At 43.9% G+C, this 24,116-nt stretch overlaps 1 protein-coding gene across 5 annotated transcripts; it reads right to left on the bottom strand.

Annotated features, from left to right (window-relative positions):
- Positions 1–1,548: 1,548 nt before the first annotated feature.
- LOC139988791 (proton channel OtopLc) lies at positions 1,549–24,058 on the bottom strand. Of its 5 annotated transcripts, none has more exons than XM_072006528.1 (11): positions 23,411–24,058; positions 22,212–22,440; positions 20,156–20,437; positions 18,606–18,877; positions 9,737–9,964; positions 8,124–8,326; positions 7,947–7,973; positions 6,963–7,276; positions 5,787–5,952; positions 4,965–5,250; positions 1,549–4,874 (listed from the first exon to the last, which is right to left on the bottom strand). In XM_072006528.1, exons 3-11 carry the CDS (start codon positions 20,240–20,242, stop codon positions 4,169–4,171), a joined length of 2,289 nt encoding a protein of 762 aa, XP_071862629.1. In that variant the 5' UTR covers positions 20,243–20,437; positions 22,212–22,440; positions 23,411–24,058; the 3' UTR covers positions 1,549–4,168. The 5 variants fall into 5 exon arrangements, with proteins under 5 accessions (XP_071862629.1, XP_071862628.1, XP_071862630.1 ...); XM_072006527.1 differs by having other exon boundaries at positions 20,156–20,408; XM_072006529.1 differs by lacking the exon at positions 7,947–7,973 and having other exon boundaries at positions 20,156–20,408; positions 23,411–24,056.
- Between the last annotated feature and the right edge of the window lie 58 nt (positions 24,059–24,116).

Below are 24,116 nucleotides of genomic sequence, written 5' to 3'. Positions count from 1 at the left end.
ATTAAGCAAATGGGGACGCAAAGGTGTACTAAGTGCTTTGTCTCGAAACTTCAACGATCTTACACAAGATTTTGGGCAACTGCGAAGATGACGGAGTTACAAGTAGATGAGAACAGATTAGAAGTCTAGATGACGGAGACAAAGTTATACTCACCTTATGAACAATTAAGGCGACTTCCTTATTAAAAGACCACGCACGTAACACGGAAACCAGTTGCATCCAGCGTACACGAAGGATGCATCGATATACGCACGTTAACTGAAACCGTTTCGCCGACTGACCTTGTCCATTTTACGCGACAAACGAGCGTGATTAGCGAGGAATCAATTAAAAAGCTTCACATCTATGACGCAAGGCTTCGCGTTATCATATTTCTTTACGCACGAATACATTTTCGTATTTAAAAAATCTCGATTTCCTATGTAAAAGATCGTTTAAAACAGTTCCGCACGCGAACATAACTGCGTAAATACTATACGAATATTTGTGCACGCGAGGATAGCATACACGAGAAATGATGGTCGAGAATGCTCGATTTAGATGCATTTTGCTCGGTGAAAGTCGCGTCATGATTCGATTTTCTTCTTTTTTGATTTAGTTTAGCCTGTTCTAGTGGAATGACCGTGGCGGCTTCGTGACAGGCCTATCTCAACGTCGAGAGATCACGGACTCTGAAATCGAGAGCATAGTCGTAGGTATTTAGGTCGACGCTCGGCCTCCTAGACTCGCGACTCTGTGCTGTTCAATGTGCGTCGAACAACTTGCAGATAGAGCCGCCTGTATCGGCGAAGGAAGCATCGAAGAAAAAAATGTTCACCTGAATATTACGTTCGCGACGTCTTAGTAATTTCGCTGATTGTTATAAATGCAGAGTAGGTGGATACCGTAAATGCTTTCAGATTTCAGGTATCTTGGATTCGTTATTCGAAGTACGTGCATATTCGAAGAATATTTTAATAGCGACAGGACGATAGACAGCTGGTGGCAAAGAACGAAAGTAAGTTATTATTGCGGACGAGTGTATTGCAATTCGTAAGGTACAAATAGTACAAAGGGTATAAGAGTACAAACATTGCGTAGGAACTAGAATATGCGGACATAGAAAAAGTACAGTTTAGAGACGTGACATAGAAGGGTATCGTTTTCCCTCGTTCACCCTTGCTCGAATTTCGAATTGCGCACATCGTGACTTACCTCCGATTTTCGTTTCGTAATTCATCTCGATTTTCGGTTAAGACTCGTGCCGAGATCGCTTGTGCCGTTTCCAACACGGTATCAAGAGCGTTACGCACGTAGATCGACTAAATGGAATAGAAATTGACAAGCTTTTTTTAATCTTTACAAATGACAACGATGCGAAAGACGAAGACAGAGGAGAAGAAGAAGAAGAAGAAGAATAGTAAATAGAAAGGAGGAAGAGAAGGAAGGACAAAGTGAGAAAGTGATGGGGGATGAATCTCGACACGAGCCCCGATCAATAAACGTAACGTGTCGCGCGTAAATCCTATATCTGATAATACAATAAATATTATAATAGAACAACGCAATAATAAATATATTTATATTTGTATATATATGTGTATATATTATATATAATATAGGAAGAAACATGTCGACACAACTAGCTCTAAACACCGAGAGGATCCATTTTCTTATCTTTTCTCTTCGCTCATCCTTCTTACGTTCTCTTCTTTTCTTTCTCCTTGAAACCCCGTATTTACAGCCGTCTCACAGTCGAATTTTTACATCTTACAAAAGAATCAACCGGTTCAACTATGCAGCTTAGATTTCCAGTATCGCTGAAAGTGTGATCGTTTATCGACGAAGAATAAAAAAAAAAGCGCCTATCGCACGACAAACACGCGTTTAACTACTAAAAATGTCTCTACCGAACGTTTTACGCTTTCGACGCTTTCCCGTTTCCTCTTTATCTCTCTCCTCACCATTCATTTTCTCGTCGAGTTGTTCCCAAGGGACACACGCACATATCGTCACGCAGTCGTCTCACACAACACGCGGTAAAACAAACGTATACGGGCATTCTCGCAGAACAATAGTATCGTACACCGATCGATTAGATCGGTACGATTCTCTCATTCGGTCTCTCCTCGAGGGACCATCCGTTGAGCAGAAAATGTATGAAACACACTGGAGCAGGTCGTCTCGGCTAATTCCTTCAAGGTTGCGGTCGATCGCGATTCTTCGATACCCCTTTTTTTCCTTTTTTAATTATTCAGAGATTGGACAGCACACTCGACGGATTAAGGCTTAATGATATGATTCGCCATTGTACTCTGTTCCTCCTTCGAACGTTATCTTCATCTTATCTCCTGTTTTTCTTTTTTTTTTTCTTTTTATCTTAACATCTTCTTTCTATCACTTCGCGTGATAAATCTATGGGAATCTACGGGACGATGCTTTTGCATCATTGCCACCGTTTAACAATCTCGTGAATTTCTTTTTTATAAACGTACCTATCTTTCTTTCTTTTTTGTTTTGTCTTTTCTTTTTTTTGAAACGGTTGGAAATAACGCACGAAGCATCGATTCGGTGCTATGTTTAAAACTGAGACCTCCCCCTTCCTCTCGCTCATTCTCACCGCGTTTCTCTCTACAAACCGATATTTCGAATTTAGATTCGTGACTAACGTGCAACGCCATGCGAGGAACCGTTGAAGGCTTGCAATTTCGATGTGATTCAAGTGGTCTTGTATAGGATAAACGTTGTGTGCTCGCACGCTCTACTCTCGAGGCTTCCGTTTCCTCGAAATGCGGACGATCGATCGATCGCGAGACGTTGCCGCATAAAATCGTGAGAAACAGACTATACATTTACTTTGTACAACTATCGTGACAGACGCGTTGGACTTTTATACTTATTCCTTCAAACCCACTTTCCCTTTGACTAAAAAAATTACGACGAGAGCATCTACGTAGTAACAATATAAAAAACTATTCGAGTTGATCAGTCAGGACTTCGCTATAGGTAATCTGTTTCTCTCGATCGTTGGATTATTCTTTTAGTTCCTTTCTCTCTCTCTCTCTCTCTCTCTCTCTCTCTCTCTCTCTCTCTCTCTCTCTCTCTCTTTGAATTATTCATTCGAATAACCAGGGACATTATGTTAAGTTGCAGCTTTGTACTACGTGGAAGACGGATATCCGTGAGAGTATTCGAGTAACATCGAAGGACAGATCGATCAGGGGTTCTCTGGGTTAACGCGGATTTTGGTCGACTTGCATCAGAAACGTAATCGTTCTTCTATCACCTTAACCATCGTCCTAAGGTTGCTTAGAATTCAGTCTTACGAACGTTTACGATCAAAGAAAAAAGACCTTTCTTTCTTTTCTCATTCTTTCGTGTACACACACTCGCTGCCTTTCTCTCTTTTCTCTCATTCGCTATTTTTGATCGGTAGAAAATCGTCTTAACGCTTACTTATCGAACAGAAATCTCATTGTTCCCGAGAAAATCGAAGGAACAGTCGTTGCTTCGACGATTCTAAGCGACTAATCGTCTAACATCTAACCTCGGTAAAAATTGTGCGTCGTTAATCGTGCCACCACTTTTTCCTACTCTTTTACTTGTTTCCCTTAAATCGATTATCATTAGAAGATTTGAAAATGTCTGCGCGTTCGTTCGCAGTTCGTTCCTGAATCTCGTCACGTACGAACTGCGTATATACATCGTGATTCGTTTTAGCGCGAGGACGATTCGAGATAAAAGCTTCTTACAATTATCTAAACGATAATAAATAACGCAACTTCTCGACGATCGAAAACAAACGCCGCTGCCAACCACTTTCTCCTCTACGGTTCGTCGAGCTTCGTTTTAACGCGTTACTAACGTGAAATCGTTAACGTATAACGTGTCTAAATCAACCTAAAACAACGCATAACGCCTCGAAACGCATACTCGACTAACATAGTGAACTTGGTAAATTGTATCGACAGCTTTTTGCAACACCTCAGGGACGTAGGACGAGGATTTGACGAAGAAGAGGTAAAAGGACGTCGACCTTGGACCACGTAGCTCGCAAAGAGGACTTTTACTTCGCGATTACATGAAGTAAATTGGATCGTTCTCCGCGATGGCATCCAACCTTCCCGGCAGGGTTTTCGGTCGTTGAGGAGCCGTGGTCTTGTACACGACCTCACGAGACCCCTTACGTCACATGTAGGTTGGTTTCACCTTGTACGCCCTTTTCCAAACCTCGCACAGACAGACGGTGCTGTGGAACCTGTAGAAGATCGCCAGAGGCATCGAGACGTGCGTGATGATCGTCCACGCCCACAGGCCGTAGAAATGCAACTGCACCGGGTGCGATTCCGCTCGCGATTTTTCCAACGTGTTGATCGCCCACATCGCCAAATTCGTCACCAGTAGAAACGTCACGATCTCTCTACCCGGTTTCCTCCTTATCTGTTTCGCAGTGACCACAGATCTCCTTGACGCGTCCAAAATGAAGATGGTTTGAAACGTAGTCTGCACAACGCTCGCCAACGCCGTAATAAGCACCAAGATCGTGTGCTTGGCCAGAGTAAACTGGGCGCCGATGATCGTGAACGTTGAATAAATGAACATGCCCGTCTGCGCGGCTACTAGAAGAATGTTGTCCAGTTCTAGGTTTCGGCTGCCGTCGTAACGGAGCTTTCGCATCTGGAACATCCCTATCAGCGTGGCCAACGTCGACATTCCGTACAACGATAACTCGCAGACGTTCACTTCGGTGACGGCGAAGCCAACCAATTCTGGACGCGATATCAACACGAAGAATAAAATTAGCGAGATGATCGTCAGCACCAGGATCAAGATGCCCACGAACAGACCTTTGTGCGCGCGAGCACAATCCACGCTGTAGTGATGCGGCGATCTCCTGCGAAATTAAAATCAAAGTGAGAGTTCGTACGTGTGACGAACGGATATTTATAATTATTATTGTCTTTGATTGTCTTCGACTATTTACCTGTAAGCATGCGCATGATGCCGGGATCCAGGAGGTGTTTTAGGCTGTGAAAACGCCGCCTTCGATATATTCTTCCACATTACGTATAGAATCGCAGCACAAATTAAGCTGTACTCGATCGTGCAAGGAAATAGAAACGGGCTGGCGTCCTGGACTAACGATCCAATTATGTTGGTTCGACGACACTCGAACATGTGATGCGGCCCTTTCAGACCTCTCGGAAGCCTCAGGTGCTCGCCATGGTGGTAGTGATTATGTCCCCCAAGATTAAGATTGAAGTTCGAACCTAATGTAATTTCAACTTGATTCTCCACTCGATATCATTAGGGGTTTCGTTGTACTCGAGAGACGACATAATTATCCACACACATGCACATATACAAAGACGAACGAAGCTACTTGAATATTTTTTAATAGGAATCTTTTATGTATGTATTGTATGCGTTATGTAAAACGTATTAAAATTTCATCTGCCAAGTTGTTATCAGATATCAGTCTGGAAATGTAGAAATTACAAGATATTTAGCTGAAACGTATATCTACAGCATGATTAATCATCTTCAGCGTGTAACAAGCGTCACAGACGGTCCCGCTGAATATCGATTGATCGTTTAAATAATTTTGTCATCTCTGTGCAATAAAATACATTCGCATTAAATATATTGTAGCTTCTAAGTATAGCGTAGGTTTGTTTTAAACTGTATCGACTCTCGTTACAGTGCTATTGAAATTTCAAAATGTTTCGTACAATACGCGTAACATTCGTAAAAGGTTTTCACTAGCGTTTGCGAGCTACTGCTCGTAAGCAGCTACGAATCGTACCTAATCTGTGGGAGATCCTTAACGAGTTGTTCTCCGGATTGTAGAACGTCAATATCTCGTGTTTCGTTTCCTGTACAAGGACGCTCAGCCAGACCGACAGATTCGTTCCAATCATGTGCATCAGCCCGAAACGCGCAACCACCCGATGACGATAAACTTTCATTTGCTGTCAAAGAGAACAGAGATTAACATCATCAGCGATTCGTAGAAAGGAACGAGAGTTTCCTTTGTACATCTAATTAAGGAAAGAGAAATGATCTTTGAAGCAGGGCTAGGGAATCACAAACGTAATTATTAGTCAGATTTCTCTCGTTGTAAAAGACTCGAGCTGTATTTAGGGGGATGTTAAACGATCAGCGATAATTGAACGATGGGAATTCTCTCGATCGAGAAACCTTCACGGAAAGTTTCGATGAAAAGCGGTCGAGTGTGGCGAGAAATATTCATCTGTCGCGAGGCAAAGGAAAGAGCAAAGCCGGCCAGGGTAGGACAACTCGTGTTTCAGTATTAGTTTCAGGGTTGTTCACCCTTCCGTTTCATTAGCCTTTCTAGACAAGCTTCTCGTTTTGCATCGACGCTTTTGCTCTTTCATTACGTGCCGCGCACCGATCTCTGCATCATCGATGCCGCTGTTATTTTTAGTCCCTTCACCTACTCAGTGATCCCCCTGCTGATTTTCAGTTAACCATCCCCTTTTACGCAACATCTTTGCGTGAAAAACGACGGACCGAACCGCTGCCATTCCCTTATCCCCTCTTAACGCTTGAAAGATGGGCCACGATTTTATTTGCCATCGATCCAGTCACCGTACATTTACGTTTCTCCATAACAACACGCTGGATGCCAACATACGAAACGTTCAATTTTCTAAATCGTCTCCTTTTTCTAACACGATATACGTACAACCTTTGTATAGACCATTCTATATGACATTGTAAAATTGAGAATTTGTCTTCGTAAATGATTTTAATTTTCTAACTTTTATGGACGTAAAGGCATCTTTTTTTCGCGATTCCTTGAAGATAAGCGAAACGATGGAAAATAGAAAATATAACGATAGAAAATATATCCCGTACGATATATTTTCATACAGTATCAGCTTGTCGATTGCATGGTGATCGGTGAAACGAGGATTGATCTTGAATATAATTTCGATATCTGTAAAAATACACTCACCTCGTTGTTCAGAAATATAAAGTACATTTGTATGAAGATGAACGCCATCCTAGTGGCCGGCGTGAGGGCGAGCATGATGTTGTGGCACTTGGTGTTCTGCTCCAGCTCGAAATACTGGCCAAGTTCCAGTCCCGAGTAGATCATGGAGCCGATACCGAACGCCACCGCACCCATTCGTAGATAAAAGCTTCCGTAGTGTTGTGCCGGTTTGATGGCAGTCACGTGCGGACACGTGGTGTCCGCGACATCGCTGTCGCCACCGGCGCCGCTCGACGATCGCGACGAGTCCAGGTCGCACACGTCCTTTCGTTTCTCTTCTCATGCAAATTTATGGTAATCGGTCGGTTAAGATTAATGCGATTTTAACGGAGCTCAGCTCGCTGCTTCCCGTCGTCGGAAGCGGGTTGAAAGCTAGCGCGCGAGATGCCCGACTCGCCATTGCCACGCAATGATACTTTGACCCTTTAACGCTGCACTCTGACATTCTTCCGATTCGCTTATTTTTCATTTTCCGTTTGGGTAGAAATGTCGAGTGACCGCAGAAATCATTGGCGCATGCTTAATAATTTTCCAATGAAGCGTTTCTTTATCAAGTTCTATATATTTTATTTTCATAGCGTCAAATTCGTGTAATCGTATGAAAATACTACTAAATGGTAGGAAATAAATCTAATATACTTGGATTTAATCAATTGGTATATAAATGCTGTAATCGATACAACGATGTGCCGATACTGTTTTTAGCTATTGTATCGTTTAGTTGTTTTAGTATGAAGTTGAGAGATCGTAGCTAATGGCGAATATTGGCGTAATTAAAGTTGTGCGAGGGTTCATGTGAAGGGATTCGCAATGCACACAACGAGCAAGGGATTAATTCTGTAAAAAGCAGGCTGTTTTTGACAAATTGATAGGCAAGCGCCTAAGATAGCGTAATGTGACCTATGTTCATGTCATAACAGTCTTGTGCAGAAAGAAATTACCTACTCGTAAAACAACTCGTAGCGGACCTTCCTGAAACGTCAAGTGGATCGTGTTCATTCGACCTCGTTTATATCCCTGGTCGTGGATATAAAGAAAAAACAACAACAAAAAAGAAAAGAAAAAGAAAGAAAGAAAAGGCGGAGAAGAAAGAATTTCGTGCGATCACAGCGATCGACTTACTTGACTTGGATTTGCCGTCGCGAAGCAACGTGGCGTACATGTAGACGAGAAAGATCATACTGCCGAAGTAGAGGTAAAGGTAGAATCCTTCGTAGAACGATGGCGGTATGTAGGTGGATATTACTTCAGCCATGGGAAAAGCGATTCCCATGACGACCAGCAGCTTTCCGTAAAGAGCGCTAAAAGTCGTTGCCAGGGCGTCACTGTGCAACAAACGGAAATTGTGTTTGAACGAGAGTGCTCGGCGTTTACGTGTGCCCACGCATTCGATTTCTCTCCACCGGGGAAATTGGATTATTTCCGGCCCTACCTGTTGTCGCGATTACTTTCTTCGACTTGGAGCGTTTCACCAGGATTACGGATATCGTCGTTCATCCTTCGAAATGCGTACCTATCGCGCGTGTACAGAAAATCGAATACAAGAAAATTCTTTCTCCTTCGGTTTAGGTTTGTAACTCGATCGACTGAAAAAACGCAAGCGAAATGAACGTTAGCCAGACGAAAAGGAAACGTCGAGGCCCCGGAATGCAACGTCGGGAAGCGTCAGTGGAGATACCATCGGCCGCAAATACATCCACCCCCGTAAGAATTGGCTCAATTACGAGTAATCGTGTGCTCGACCGTGCGTATGTGTGTTTGATTCATAAAGTACCGGTAATTGCGGTGCAGACGTCGGTCAGGATAACCCCGAGGATCACGTGAAATTTCCGTGGTGACCGGCATATATTCTCCCCCTTCGTGTTAATTCGTTTGGAATTGGAATCAGTCAAGATGAAATCTTTTGGTCGATCGGTGCACAAGCGCTAATGGGACGCTTGAAACGTTCAACTGCGAATATGACCCGATTTAATCGTACACGTTCAACTTTTCCACGCCATGACATTACATTCCACTGATTTTCCATATAGACACCAGAGAGTGCTCGATATAGGTTGACTCGTTGATGGTTATAAATTTACAGTATCTCTCGGCAAAGACATTGTAACGTCTTTCTCATTCTGTATTCTATATCCTATACTCCATATTCTATTCTATTCGTTCTACTGCTCTTCGTCATCGAATTATTCACAATTTTAATATCTTTTACTTTTTTTTTTTTCTTTTAATAGAGATAGAATTCGCAGGAGAATCGTAGTGCAAAAGTTTATCAATTACTACGATGTTATATATAAATATTCATGACTTATGTTCCTTTCGTTGCTTCGTTATTTCGCTGAACATCTTGAATTTTTATTTTTAGATTGATAATTTTCTCGATTTAGTGCAACATCGCGGTAAAACGTAAAGCCGGTATTGCGTTTTCAGTCCTCGGACAAAATATACCAAATACAACCAAAAAGAACGATAACTGCATTGTATCAAAAATACTATCGATTAAAAGATTAGAGCTGTAAAATTATAAGTCAATTTTCTATAAATTAATGGCTGCTACATATACACTATCTTTCCCTATAATCGAACCATAGAGCCGTATAATCCTATAGAACTATATGATTCGATAGTCAGTATCTATAGCGGTTTGAAAATATCGAAGCTCGCTACGTAAGAGAACAAACAATCCAATTCGACTCGGTGGAGAGCGAGAAAGAAAGGTACGTAAATAGAAAACTTACCATCCAAGCTTCTTCCACTTCCGGTCCTCGGCGACATCGAGGAAGGTCGGTGCCGGATAGCAGACCGCGGAAATCGGCTGCGAGGAGCATGGTAGAGCCAGGGCGAACTGGGGTGGCCGGTGAGCGCGGGAGGGTGAGCTGCTGCTGTGTCTAGACAGCGTTTCCGGCGAAACGATTACCGCGGACGGTGAAGCCGGCGACGGTAGTGCAGCCGGCAATCCTGGCCAGCTGAACAGACCGTGTTTCCTCATTATTTCTATCCTGTCCTTGGCCGATCGATTCATTGGTATCGACGGCTCAATTACGGTAGTAGATAATTACAAGGTACGCTGCTTGAGGTACCTGAACTACATCGGTAAAACGATTCGTTCTTTTTGTCGTTCCTGTAATTACCTGTGATTTCAATGCTCTTTTCATCATCAAAGATACTTCGACTCGTCGTGATTGCGTACTTATCGATACTAACGTGTACTAATCGAGCTTTACGCTTATCTATCGTCGAAAAGAAATTCTTCCATCGAACGAACTCGTAAAACGAACGGATCAATTTTTTCTAATCAGCCCATACCTACGCTGATTGGTGCGTGGGAATCAGAATCGATCGTTCTTTCCGTTTTCATTCTAGTCCCAGTCCCCGGTTACCAATTTTCATTCGTTCCACACGAATTTGCTCGGTCGAAAGCAATTTATCCCGAAAGCATTCGATGCCAGTGCTTATCGCTTTCGAGCGGACTCGCGCCCTGCCCCTGTAATACGTTTAAGCGAGTTTCCTGAGTGCTAGCGGGTCGTCTGAAACGTGCACGCGGCCCGAACTTCGTCACCGTGAAACTGGCTGTCGTTACTCGCCGCCAATCCGAACTCGTTAAACTGCGCCGACAAATGGCCGGGAAACTTTTCACTGGGCGGTATCGCGACGTCGTCAGTTTCTCCGGAGAATTTCCACTTCAGCCATTGTAAGAAAAGCGACACGACGTTGAAGAGTACGAGTATCGTTCTCGCTCTCAAAGACGGTCGCGCTAACACGGGAAGGAGTAATTAAGCGCGTTGCCGGGGAAAAATATTTTTTCGACCTGTTTTCACCATGCAACGCGCTTAATGAAACTCTGAACCCCAACGCGTTGCTTCAATCTAGTTTCTCTAGTTTATTCTTTTCTGTTCTCTTTTTTTTTTTTTTTTTTTTAACGCTCTGCGAACGCCAGTAATTAAAGTGGGTGTGAGTTTTCCCATTTGCTCGATTGCGTTCTCCTCGTGCTATTCTGCCTGTTCTACACGGCTATGGACAAGAAATTCGTGTTCTCTCGTTATCCGTTTAAAAGAAGAAAAGAAGGGAAAAGAACAAGCGGATAATTAACGCGTTGCTACTTTGATAGAATCAATGTTGAATATCCGATGAGTCTGGCCGCAACGTAACAACGGCTGCTAACTAAAAGTTTCGAGGAATTGAAAGGGGAGCTCCGGCTGCAAACGGTTTCGCGCGTCTAATTTAAGGTCAGCACGGTGTCGTAACGTTTGATACACGTCACATTGACACTGGCTGCAGGAAGAGACCTACTATAGAGCGTGGACGGTCTCGCGAGCGATATTAATGCGACGACTTTCGAACCAGTGGCCGTTTATCTAATGATAATCCCTCCTCCGATCCGGCGGCCGTTTCTCACACACGTGCCGGCCTCAGGATTCGCTGCAATTCTCTTCTACAAAGAAACGGAGAAACGCGTTGCCCGTTTCTATGGAATCCACGACGACAACTTATAGATACACGCTTAGCGATCGAAACGGAATGTAAATGCGTTTTCACCGTTGCCAGCGTCGTCGCGATATTACGTCGACGTATCGAGGCGAAATTTCAATTTACCGCAAGCATGATTTACCCCCAACCACTCTGCAAGCGTTTCGCGAGAAAGAATTTTCGAGACGTCGTAAACGGAGCTGGTCGTTGGAAAACCAATTTTAGAATATACGAGAAACGGCGAAAATATTCGAGCAAAGTAAATAGATTTAAGTTTGATCAAAGTGATCGACAGAAATGGAGTAATTTGAGTGCTTAACTGTTAACGAAAGAGATCGGTTTTGGAAACAGGTCAACGTCTATTTTCGTATTCGAAATTCACCGCAGATGGTGTATTTCGGTTCGCGACATCCTCCGAAAGATTCCCGATATCCGAGCGTTATTTAATATTTTAGTAGCTGTCGTTCCATATATCCGAACGCGAATTACGCGTCTGAAACGAACACGTTGACGAAGCGAGTTTCATGAAAGCCATCCATCCGCGAGGTTTTCGCTAACCCCTCTTTAAATATATCCAAAACCGGGAGATCGTTGTTCCGCGCGTTTAAGAAGGTAAACGAGGTACCGCGTAAAGCGACCTACCCCTACGAGGCTGATAGTAGGCAGTGAGAGGGACGTGGAGGAGTTTCGTCCTTTTCACTCGAGAGATTGCAGGGGTAGATGGTTGCTTGGGCGTGCGCGCGAGCGCGTTTCTACGCACCGTGAAAGAGAAACGCGAGAGGAAAGGTAGTCCAACCAAGGATGGAATACGCGCGAAAGAGGAAGAGAGGATGACTCGTCTCTTGGCTTGCAGCTTTTTGAAATAATCACGTAGTGTTGAAGAAGCAGAGGAGAGCGAGAGGGTGTTGCCGGACGAGAGGGAACCCGTGGAAGGGAGCAAGAGGGCACCGAGGGGTTGATTCAGTGGCTGAGTACCGTTCCCTCATTGTGGCACGAGTGTATCCGTGGCTCAAGGACTCAGGGACTGACTCACCCTTGTTTCGCTGGCTCCGCCACTCCGCCGCCCCTTTAGGATATCCCTCAGGAATCTGTTCCTCGTCTTCGTTCGTTCGTTCGTTCATTCGTTCGCTCTCTTTACGTGCTCGGACTCGAACCACGAGAAAAGACCTCCTTTTAATCGTTTCGCTACCAAACTTTCGCCACGTAAATACTCGCTAAACGCTTTTCACCCCTTCTTCCCTACTTTTCCCCGAGCTGTTTTTCGCGAACGCCAGGCACCACGCATTTTTATCTCTACGATTATTGCAAACTCTCCGGCCAGCCGGGGATTATGCTTTTGACGTTCGAGGAGGGTCGTGGTTGGCTCGACTCGATACAGCGAACGTTTCGTGGTCGAGAGCTTTTTTACCACCGGTTTCTTCTCACTTTCCTTATCTTGTTTCTTTCACGTTAAATCGTTTTCGTACTTGCGATAGGCAACGATAATGTACATAGATGGACTGTAATCTTTTCGAAATCGATACGACGAAGTGTCACTTGAAAATTAATAAGATTAATTTCTCGCTCGTAATTCTCAGCGAATGCGTTGTTCCCTGCTGCGTTAATGGAAACCCAAAATTCCTGGTTTACCCGCAAAACAACTTCCAACTCGAGCATTTCGACGCGTTTCAACGATCGATCGAAATCCCCCTCGGGAAAGCATGCGAAACATACGAGGACTACGTCCTTGTCGTCGTCGTGCCATCGGAAATCGTAGACGACCGTGTGGCAGTGTGCGTGCGCGATTTCAGGATTCCCGACAAGTCGTCCGGAGTGAGAAGTACACTGAGAGAGAAAGAGAGAGAGACAGAGACAGACAGAGGAAGGAAGGAGCAACCGGATCGATTCGTGGTCTCGACAGGGTGGAATCGTAGTACCTGAGGGAGGTCTCCTTGATGAGCATATCCGTGACCTTGGCTGGTAGTTTCCTCGACCGTCTCGGCGGAATGTTAGCTGCTGAACTCGCCAGCGGGTTCGCACAGTCACGGCCCTGCGGCTCGTGTCACGACACTCTCGGACCTCGCATCACAAACTGATGCCCTGCACTCTCGCGAGTCCGCGGCTCTCTCTCCGCTAATCTTGCTCCTTCTCTTTCGCCGTCCCTCTTTTTCTCTCCCCATCCCACTCGTCGCCTGTATCCATCGTCTCTGGATACGCGGCTGTTTGATAGCGAGCTCGTTACCCGAATGAGATTCGCAGTGGCGTAACGTTCGCGGAAGGACCGCTCGAACTCGCCCACGTTCTATGCCACGAAGTTTCGTTCTGCGTGTCGAAGAGTTGCCTCGAGAAATCACGACGAAAGCAACGGTACCGACAAGTAGGCGGAAGCTGCGAGAGGAGAGACAGCGGCAGCGAAGCGGCTTGAATTTGGAAATTCTCGAATCGGATCGAGTACGTCGAATTGCTTTAGCACCCTGTTCGGTTCTCTCTATCCTCGGCATCCTCTCGTTCGTACCTTGACCGTGCAACGAGGATCCTCGAATCACGAACTTCCGCAACTCTGATCTTCGTAGGAGAAGGAAGAAAAGGAAAGGGGGAAGCGATTCGCTCCTCCTTTGGCCTGGCTGAGTTTGCTTGAAAGGAGTCGGGAGCCGAGTGCGCGTGTACCCTGATCAAATCTGCATGTAAATCGACGGAATAGGCCAGTCTTCCTGTTCTCGTGCGGACCGAAGGAGAGGACGGTTCACCGGAGGTTCCGGTGAAACGGGAAAGGAAGAGAGAGCTGGTAACGACAGAGGGAGAGAGAAAAAGGGACGAACGTTGGACGATGCGTAGAGACAGGAGGGTGTACGTGGAGAGGATAGGAGAGGAGAGAAACGATAGAGAAGAGAATGCAACGATGGAAGCGAGATGGAAGCGACACGAAGGTCGTTCGTTGGCCATAACGAAGTGACAGGTCAATATTAACTTCGGTGCTGTTGGCCACTCGTGCGTTCACGAATTCACGTTCGATATCCGCCGGAAGTAATCGAGTTCGGTACGAAATGGAGGCGGCCGGCTATCCACCGATCGGCTGCCGCAGATCGGATGGAAATTGCCGTTCGAGCGGCAATTAATCGGTCGATTCGTCGCGTCGCCAAACGGATAAATAATCGATTCACGCGAGACAACAATGGTGATCGCGTTTCAGATAATACATAACGGAAATTACGAGGGAATTATTTGCCTAGCCGCGATCGATATTCAAAAGAAAAAGAAGAAAAAGTACTATCGTACGCGTTTGATTATCGTTGCTTGCCGCGATACGCCTTTGACGTCTCGTTTCTTGGTGACTCGGAGATTAAATCCGGTAGAAGCGGCAATTTTGCAAATTGGGGTCAGTGTTTCGCTTTGATCAAAAGCTCGCTCTGTTTCGTCTCGAACTCGCCCCTTTTCGGGCCGTCGACCACTCGTAAACGACTTTGGTCAGCGATAGAGGTTACCCCGGCTTCAACGTGATCAGCGTTCTCTCTCGGTTGCGAACGTGTTCACAATTGTGCTTCCGGTCATGCGAGTAAAAATTAATGGAGCAAAATGGAGACGCTCGCAATACGATTTTTCACGATCAAGTTCAATCGTCGACGGTGGACAAACTGCCGCCGGTCGCTTCCCTGCTGGATACACGGGAGCCGAGGGATGCGCGTTAATCGTGGACAGTGACTAATGTTCCATGCCTGTGAATAGTGGCGGTGGTCGTTCGAATGAAGAGACGAGGAGTAACGTGGCCGCTTAGGGGGGACGGTAATTCACATAGCGACGTTACGTATGGACCTACAAAGCGAGAAATAATGGACGATAACCTACAAGAATCTACACAGATTTCCACCAATGACATTATCAATTCTCTGAAAAATATGATATAGCAGCGATTAATGCGTGAATCTAATCGACGCGTGTTATTCACGGCTAGATATATTTTTTATTAATACGCTACGTATCGTTGCTATAAAATCATCCTAAAATTTTTTATTCTTCTCGTATCGATTCTTATTAATTGTACGAGTACGAACAATACGAAAAGGATAAATTATTTTTCAATATGATCTCGATCGTGGCATATTTCGTTAATTATCAGGTTTAACGTACAAAAATATATAGAAATTAAAAGCTTTTTAAACGTGTACGTCTAGAATACCGAATAGCAAAAATACGAAATTGTAAAGGAAACATCTACAGATTTAGATGAGATTATTAATATTTAGAAGCCATTCATGAAATTGGTGGCTTCCCTTGTATCCGATCAATCAAACCGTCAAAGACGGATCGTAATTCAGACTTCCTGCCACGAGGTAATCGCGTCACGGGCCTAATATTTCCATCGGTTGCCACGCTCGTAGTCGTTCCTTACGCGTTCCTGCAATTATGCTGTACGTCGTGGTATTCCAAACGCGTTGAAAATACTTTCTTCTATCTCATCTCGCATTTTCTTCACCCCGAGATTTTGTTTACCTACTTAACCAACCACTTTTTTCTCCCGTTCGAGTTTCTCGCCAAATCTAGAGGAAACTCAAGCGAGAGACGTATGACGGATCTTTAATGGATGAGAACGTTGCTGGCAAAAAATGTAGGGGGTGAAAGACGCTTAACACCGAAGACGGAAATTAATCGTTGCCAGTTTATTTCAATCGCCTTTCGAGCGAATATGTCTTCATAGCTCGTTCTAACGATGCTCTTCTTACGTCTGAACATCTTTCGCAAGATGCATACGAATGACCAACGTCGTTTATGCAACGAAAAGAACGAATTTAATTTCCAAATTTTATCTGATATCTATTCTCCATACATAGATAGGGAAATGGCTAGATAAAAGAACGCGGATCTAGTTGCTTCTTTCTCATAGACTCGATACAATTATAAAAATGGGCACATTCAGCTCAAAGCACCACGACACCTGTTTCACACAATTATACTAATATTATTATTATTATTATTATTAGTCTACAAATTTTGTTATTGTCACTAGTACAAGCAAGTGTCTTAATACTAGTTGCCGACAATCGTAAATGAATTTGTCCCTGAGCTACTGCATTAACCATCCTCTCATTTTCACAAAGCGTATTAATAAAAAAATTCCGATGTCTAATTAAAAAACAGAAGCGAAAGGTGAGCACAATATGATCTTTTCACTGCCATCTCGAAATTGTTAGTCTCTGTAGATAAAACACCTCTTTACGCTCTGAACGCTAATATTTACCCAGACCATCTACTTGCCTTTCTCTTCTTGAGTTACTAACCGAACACCCTTCAATTCGTAACCGTAAATATCCTCGAGCGACGAACGGAATCGCGTTACTGGACAAATCAAAATCGCGTCTCCCAAGTAAAACGAAGGATCTCGCTGAGGGTGGAAGAAAAAAGAAAACGGGGGATTTCAATTAAAACCGAGATCTCTTCGACGCGGATTAACACTAAACCTACCGGCGCGATCAAATTGATCGATCTCGCAACTTTTGCACAAATTTAACCATATTTAAACTTTATCATATCGCATCATAATTTCTGACTTTTCCTAAAACACGCATACAATATATTTTTTGGTATTTAATTTTAGTTTGCTCTTTTATTTTCTGAGAAAGATTTGTACTCTGCCTTGCCTACCGTGAGCGGTTATTTTAACCGCCCGACAGAATATGTTGGTTATTCTTAAAATAAATGCAATCAGTACAAAGAAAAAGCTATCTCAAGGTTAGATGACAAGCAAAATCAGTAATAATAAATAATAACAACTGTTACACCCGTAATCTTGTCATAAAACAATTCATCCCTCGATCAAGATAGCCACCAGCTATCAAGACATATCAACTCAGGCTCACAATAATCCTAAGGAACCGCCACAAAATTTAGCGTTTTTTACAGTCCATTGTTACAAACATTTTAAAAGTCGAGATGTTTCTCGGGGTTGTTGCTCATTGCTATAAAACACGGGAAAAGCTTTCCCAACTCCAACCTCGAGTAACCGTTGGTGAACCGAACGGTCAATACTCATCAATATTTTCGTATAAATATCACTGTCACAGATCGTACTTTTACTTTCTATTGTCTTTTCGGCTAGAATACATCGCGGTTTGTTAGTCAATTAGTCGACATCTAAACTTGTTATCTCTAAAACTCAGACAGAAAGCATCTCGGAGCGTTTTGTGTAAAATTGTTATAAAAGGAAAAGTAAAGCATATCAAATATAACAATAATTTTGTATTCCGTGCATGGTATTATTCTGTGATAAATATTTACTCTAGAAACGTCAAGATTTTTCCAAAAAAAATTATACAAAAAAAATAAAGGACATAGAGGAAGAAAACTGTTCAGTGTGCAATGAAGAAGACAATTCAGCAACTGAAAACGGCATGGAAACACATGAAAAGCTATTTACAACCGAATCAGAGTTGAATATTATAAATAAGCGTTTATCAGGCAAAAAATCTAGATGTCTCATATTTGTGGAATAAAATTTGGAGACTTGCATTTTTTTCAAAAACAATGAGCAGGAATGACTTTGTTGAAATTATGAGGTTTATACTATTTGATAAGAAGAGCGAAAGAAGTCAACGTTTACGAACCAATAAATTTGTAATGGTATCTACAGTATGGGACCAACTTACAGAGAATTCACAAAATTGTTATAGACCTAGTGCATACATTACTTTTATATAAAGAATCGCGGGAAAAAAAACCATGCAATAAAACTACCAATAAGTTCAGATTCATCACTACAAAAAACTTGTCAAGTAAAAAATTGTAAAGGTAACAAAATTACAAAAATTTGTTTAAGATGCGGGAAATATTTATGCGGCAAATGTACAATTGATGATAAGATAATTTGTAAAAAATGCAGCAAAATTGAATAAGATATAAATAAAATGTATAAATAAAAGTATAATCCTATTTGTCTATAATTGAAATTAAACTAAAGCAAATTTGGACGAAATTTTATGAAAGTTCGTCATTTTATATACATTTAGTTATAAATTAACAATTATCTAAGTTAAAAATCATAAAAAAACTATTACTTCTTTAATCACCGGTTATTTTTACCGCACACGGCAGGAAAAGTGTCGGTAAGTTAAAATATCGCTCAACGAGATGTACGCGCTGTTTTATATTGCGCAGAATATCCGTACTTACTCTTGCGGGGCGAGCGTGGAGAGCTGGGACGGGAGTTGCTGCGTTGGTTTCTCGGCTTCCGTGTTGATTATTGGGCCCTCGGGTGTTCGCAACGCAGCCTCCATCGCCGCGGCTTCCTCCTCTTCGCGCAGCTCCTCCGAAGCTTCCTCCGGGATCGTGGTGATGTCCTCTAATGGCGGCAGTTCGTTCCCAGTTTCTTCCAAATGGTTGTCCATCATCGGGTCCGAGTTTTCTCCTGGACGCGTTACCTCCTCGATGTCTGAGTCGATGCCCTATCCACACGAATTAATATCCTTTTAGAAAAATTGTTGGAATTAAAGCTTTCAAAAGTTTGAGATGCGTTCTTAAAGAGATTGAGGTGGATAGATCATGACCAGCACAACTAGTGTATAAAAAGACTCTTTTTTGTCTTCATCCGCGTTGCCTTCTTCTCAGTTAGAAATTGTGGAAAAAAAACCGGACTGTGAATTGCTGGGATTCGAACTTGGGTCTTCAGTTTGCAACCAACTGCGCTAACCACTACTCTATCGTCGTTCGGTCGATGATAGGGTCTTTGTGTAGGAAGCCACGGAACATAAACCGTTGGGAAGTTTGCTGTCAAGCGCTGCTATAGTATCCTCCCCCCTTACCAGCGATAACATTTTTATATCTGTTGTATATATATATGGTCGTACGACATCGCACGTCGGTCGCTTATTGTCAAACCCGTGCAGAGGTTGCGCGAATCTTCCGTGGATACCCTTCGGTACGGTGCGGGCGTTCAACGTACGGTCGCCACGGGGTCGTAGGCCTCCGTTTCCACGCTCTTAGATTCGCGGTGATTGAAGTCCGGGCAACGTTAACACGGTCACCTTTTTTCATTGTAGATCACGTCGGGGTCACCAATTTGAGGTGTATAGGTTCGTGACCGGTACTGCTAGTGTATAAAATTTTTGTCTTCATCCGGATTACCTTCTTCTCATTTAGGAATTGTGGAAAAAAACCGGACTGTGAGCGGGGATTCGAACTTAGTCTAGAACGTTCTTAACCAACTGCGCTAACCACTGTTTTAGCGTCGTTCGGTCGAAGATAGGGTCTTTGAGTAGCCACGGGACACAAACAGTTGGAAAGTTTGCTGTCGAGTGTAGCTACAAGATAAAGATACATCCCGATACTTCTTCTTATTATTATTTCTTTTACGTATCGTTCTCGTATAAAACTGATTTTCTTTCGCGTTTATGAAACCCTTTATTCAACTGTAGATGCAGAGTAACTTTGAAAGTATGTTTCCTGTAACGAGTAGTCAATGCGTTTCGCGATTTCCTTTCAGAGTCACGCTGGTATCGATGGAGAAGCAAACTCGTTGGAGTTTGCTTCTCCACTCTGCTTTCATTTATCCTATCTCCTTTCTTTTCCTGAAAGATATCAACGAGTTCGCCGTGGATAAAGGATAAACGAAAAGACTGTCTACCGACAAAGAGACTGCGAATAGATATTAATATAAATTTGTCCTATCCAAAGATAGAAAATATCTATCAAGGATTATCGATGTATCGTGTTGGAATTGGTACCTGGGCAAAGTCCATGTAGAAGGAATCCCTAGAGTCGGAACTGCCTCGGCGGAGCCGGAGGCTCAGATCCGGCGAGCTCTCTCCCATCTTTCTTATTTCCTTTCTCGTTCCTCCTCGCCTCTTCCTGTCTCCGCTCCGTCCCTCCCCTGTATCTCCTTTGCGCAGCGCCTTCTCTCCACCCCTGTGCTACCAACCCCCTTTGTCTTTTACGAGCTTCTTGCTCCACAGACGGGGAATTCTAAAGAGGGTGGCCCTGCACACACAATCCAGCGAGTTTGCAGCCTGAAAGAATCGTCCTTGAATGACAGATCGTCGTCTCGTTCTATCATCTTCCGCCCTTTCCGCGCTTTTCTTTTTTTACGCTCGCTCTATCCTCGATGTCATCGTCCCTATGTCCGTCTTTGTCTGTCGCTGGTTTCCGCGGAACGAGCACGCGAAAGAACAAGAGTACGTCGTCGTTCGTCATTGGCGCGAAACAAAAATGCCCTGATGAAAGAAGGGCTGCCGAGTGGTCGTACGTGAGTCCGTGAATACCGAGTCCGGATCTTTGAATATCAAACGTCCGCGCGAATTAAAATTTCACCCCTATTTCCCCCGCTGTCGTCCGTGCTACTTTCGCTGGAAACGGCCACGGGGACAACGAAACGCCGTTGAAAAGAAAATAGCCCCGTTCTTCGAGAGCGAACGAATAAAAATACGCCACCGTAAGTCAATAAATCACGGAACGATTGGTGCATTTAGGATAGGGATAAACGGGCGTTGAAATTAAAATATGAAATTGAGGCATAGTAATTACGTGCAGGTACCGTAAGTATACCGCGAATATTTATGCAAATTCGTATTTTTATGAATATAATTCCTACTTCTCCGGGTCTCCTTCTTTATTCTACCCTCTTTCCTTCTCCTCCAGATTTGACCTCATAAACGCTATTGCGAATACCTTGCGTACTTTATATACGTATTTTTGCATACTATGTGTATTTTTCTATTTTCGAATTTATACGAACGCGTAAAAATTTCCAGTCTAATTGCACTATGTTTTGAGAATATTATTATAGACATATTCATTGAAACGTGTGTTTAAAATTAACAAGCATCCCGTGAATTGTGATCGGGAATGTACTTGGAGTTACTTTGCTTGTTCCATTCGAAGGGTTTGAGAAGTTCTCCGTTGCCTGAAAGCAATAAACGATCGTCCGTCGATCGAACTTCCCACTTCTTACATTAATTTTCAAGGATTTAGAAGGGTGGCCTTCGAAGTCTCGATCGTCAGACGAATAGAAGAAGGTGTCGTGGATAGGCGTGATTATCGGGCGTCTGGTAACTGGATTCAGTTACGTCGAAACTAATTACGAAAGCTAGGAAATTCAATGGAGCCTACGGTTTGTCTTCGACTTAATTGCCTTAGCTGCGACTCCGACTGGCTGACTTTAATTAAAACTAGAAAATGTCGGTCTCGCGGCTCCCCACGGGATCGAACGCATGGAAAAATCTCGTTCACGCGAACGAGCATTTTTTCCTCCGTCGCCTCGTTTAATTAACTTCGACTTGATCGGCCTGATTGAGATGACATCGCGCGACTCGAACATGGAACTTGTATATTTAGTAGTTTAATCTTGCTATTTCGAAATGTTAAAAGAGAGATTAACGCGAGGCTTGTAGTTAAAACGGTAACAAGATATTCTACGTGCAACTTTCTTGCACCATGTTATGCACATTAGCCCGGACCTACGTCTAGCCTTGCGAAATTCTGTTCTCGATAGACCTTGCAAGTGCACGAAACCTTACTCCCTTTTCGTCTGAACTCGATTGTCAGGAGAGACTCGAGCTTCCCTTACACTTAGCTATCGTATTCGGTGCAATTACTGCTCGGTTATTCGACCAAAGTACGAATTTCGACATTATTATCGTAGTTTCGATAGCTAAGAATAACGAATTTTCACCGCAAGCTTCTCTCGCCAATATATCACTGGGAGGCAGACGTCTGCTGTGAAAATGGAAGTACTTTGCAAGTAAAATTCAAAGAGGGGAATCGAAAACGTTGAGTTGGTCGTACCTTCAGGGAACATTTGTCTTTCTGTGCGCGATCCAGTCGCGGGCCAGTAAGACGCCACTTCGCCAGGATCTTGTAAGCCTGAACGTCAATGAACATTCTTCCTGTTCGGGATCAGACTCAGAACGCCATGCCACGTCGGACCCTCTCGTTCCTCGAACGTTTTATGGCCAGCGTGCGTGGCGTCGAATATTTCTCCATCAAATGACTCCCCGTACACGTCACGATATTGCTACGGGCCAGGGGAGAGATAACGTGGGGTAAGATGCTGGCTGTATTTTTTTTCTCTGTTGGGAAAAGCCGGAAATAACTGGGAGAATTGCCGTGCGGATCTACTGCGCGTTTGTACGATTTCTTCCTTTCGGTTATCTTTGATGAAACGATTCTACAAATTCAATTTCTTACATTCTTTTCAGCAGACTTTATTTCTCTTTGTAAATTGCGCGGGAATTGTAAGAGTTTGAAAGAAAGAAGTCCGCTGTTTAGCAGGTTGGAAAAATCTTATCGTTTCAGTATTGAATTACAACGTAGCATTACGTGAAACAATTTTAAATAAGCTACAAGTATGGCAATCGATACAGAGATTCCGTGGGCAAAGTTGTACAATTGTTGAAGCATACGTTTGCTAGCGATCCGCAGCAACGATTTTCCGTCACTTATATCGCGTGCCGGGAAAGGCAGGTATTTCCATCCGCGTTCATGCTCAACGGCAGTTCATTGGCTTTTTGCGTCCATAGCTCGTTTCATTGCTTTATCTAACGCGTGCCATGAAAACAAGCCTACGATGGCTGCACGCAACCTATTTGCCACTTTCCGCCGACCTTTATACGCTATCAGACACAAAACGTTCTAAGAACTGACGATAGCGGCAGGAAACAAAATTAATTAGGTCGAGTCCGGTTCGAATCTATCGACGCAACTACGCATGAACACGGAAGTAAACGTTTCTGATTTTTTCTCTAACTACTATCTCAAATCTCTGACATGTAAATCAAAGCATAAACCAGGAGCAAACTTAAGCATCGTCTACTCTGTTTAAGAATTTTCTACTTCTACCTCGTTCGTTTCTCTTAACACGAATATCTTCTACTTGAAAGAAAATATAATGAGAGACGAATCATTGCTATTTCTCGTTCAAACGAAAAGAAAAGAAAGAAAAAGGAAAAAAGAAGAGAAGAGAAGTGTACGGGAAATCCACTTACGGGGTCTGTATCTCACACGATCGGACGTTCTCCACGCAATGTATCCTCATTCGTTCATCCCCCCGTGTCGCGGTCCGATTCGTTTTCACTTTCATCCAGCGGCTCGTGGTACCTCCTACCCTCCCGCGCGGACATCCGATCGCGGCAGCGGACCCGTCAGCTAGCCTCCGGTATCCGGAACCTCCGCGGTTCCATGGCCGGCCGCGAAACGGTGTGTCGGACCACACGAAACCACCCACACCACTGACACACGCAACAGAACACGGAACCAATTGACTATAACAACCGCGGGAAGAGGATTCGCGCGACTGATTCAGAAACACAGTCACCGATACGAGTCGCGAGACCGGCGTTGTACCGTGACTGCGATCGGAAATCGCACGCGATTCACCACGCGTCCGCTTTTGATCGTTGTCGCGCGTGCAAACACGCACCACGGGGATTGTTTTCCTATGGATATTAATCTGTAAACGGACTTGACCGGCCGCTACGATCGCCACGACCGCAAACACGGCCGGAACTTGTTGATACGACCTTGCGCTAGTAATCGAAAGTGTTTTCGAAGCGCGGGTTCAGGGACGACGTACGATCAATCGTGGCGTCGAGACCAGCCACCGAGACGACACTCTTTGGCACCCCCCGAAGGGCGCGCCACGCGAGCCATCGACATCCTGCTGCCAGAGCTGCCGGGCTGCTGCGATGGCCC

The sequence above is a fragment of the Bombus fervidus genome, chromosome 7, assembly GCF_041682495.2.
Source record: "Bombus fervidus isolate BK054 chromosome 7, iyBomFerv1, whole genome shotgun sequence".
NCBI lineage: Eukaryota > Metazoa > Arthropoda > Insecta > Hymenoptera > Apidae > Bombus > Bombus fervidus.
Note: the sequence above shows the minus strand (reverse complement) of the source record. Positions and strands in the feature narration are given on the sequence as shown.

Coding starts and splice junctions, on each gene's coding strand:
- LOC139988791 (XM_072006528.1), bottom strand. CDS start 20,242: ATGGGAGAGAGCTCGCCGGATCTGAGCCTCCGGCTCCGCCGAGGCAGT. Junction 18,878..20,155: donor TCTACATGGACTTTGCCCAG/GTACCAATTCCA, acceptor TCGTGTGGATAG/GGCATCGACTCAGACATCGA. Junction 4,875..4,964: donor CATCATGCGCATGCTTACAG/GTAAATAGTCGA, acceptor TTAATTTCGCAG/GAGATCGCCGCATCACTACA.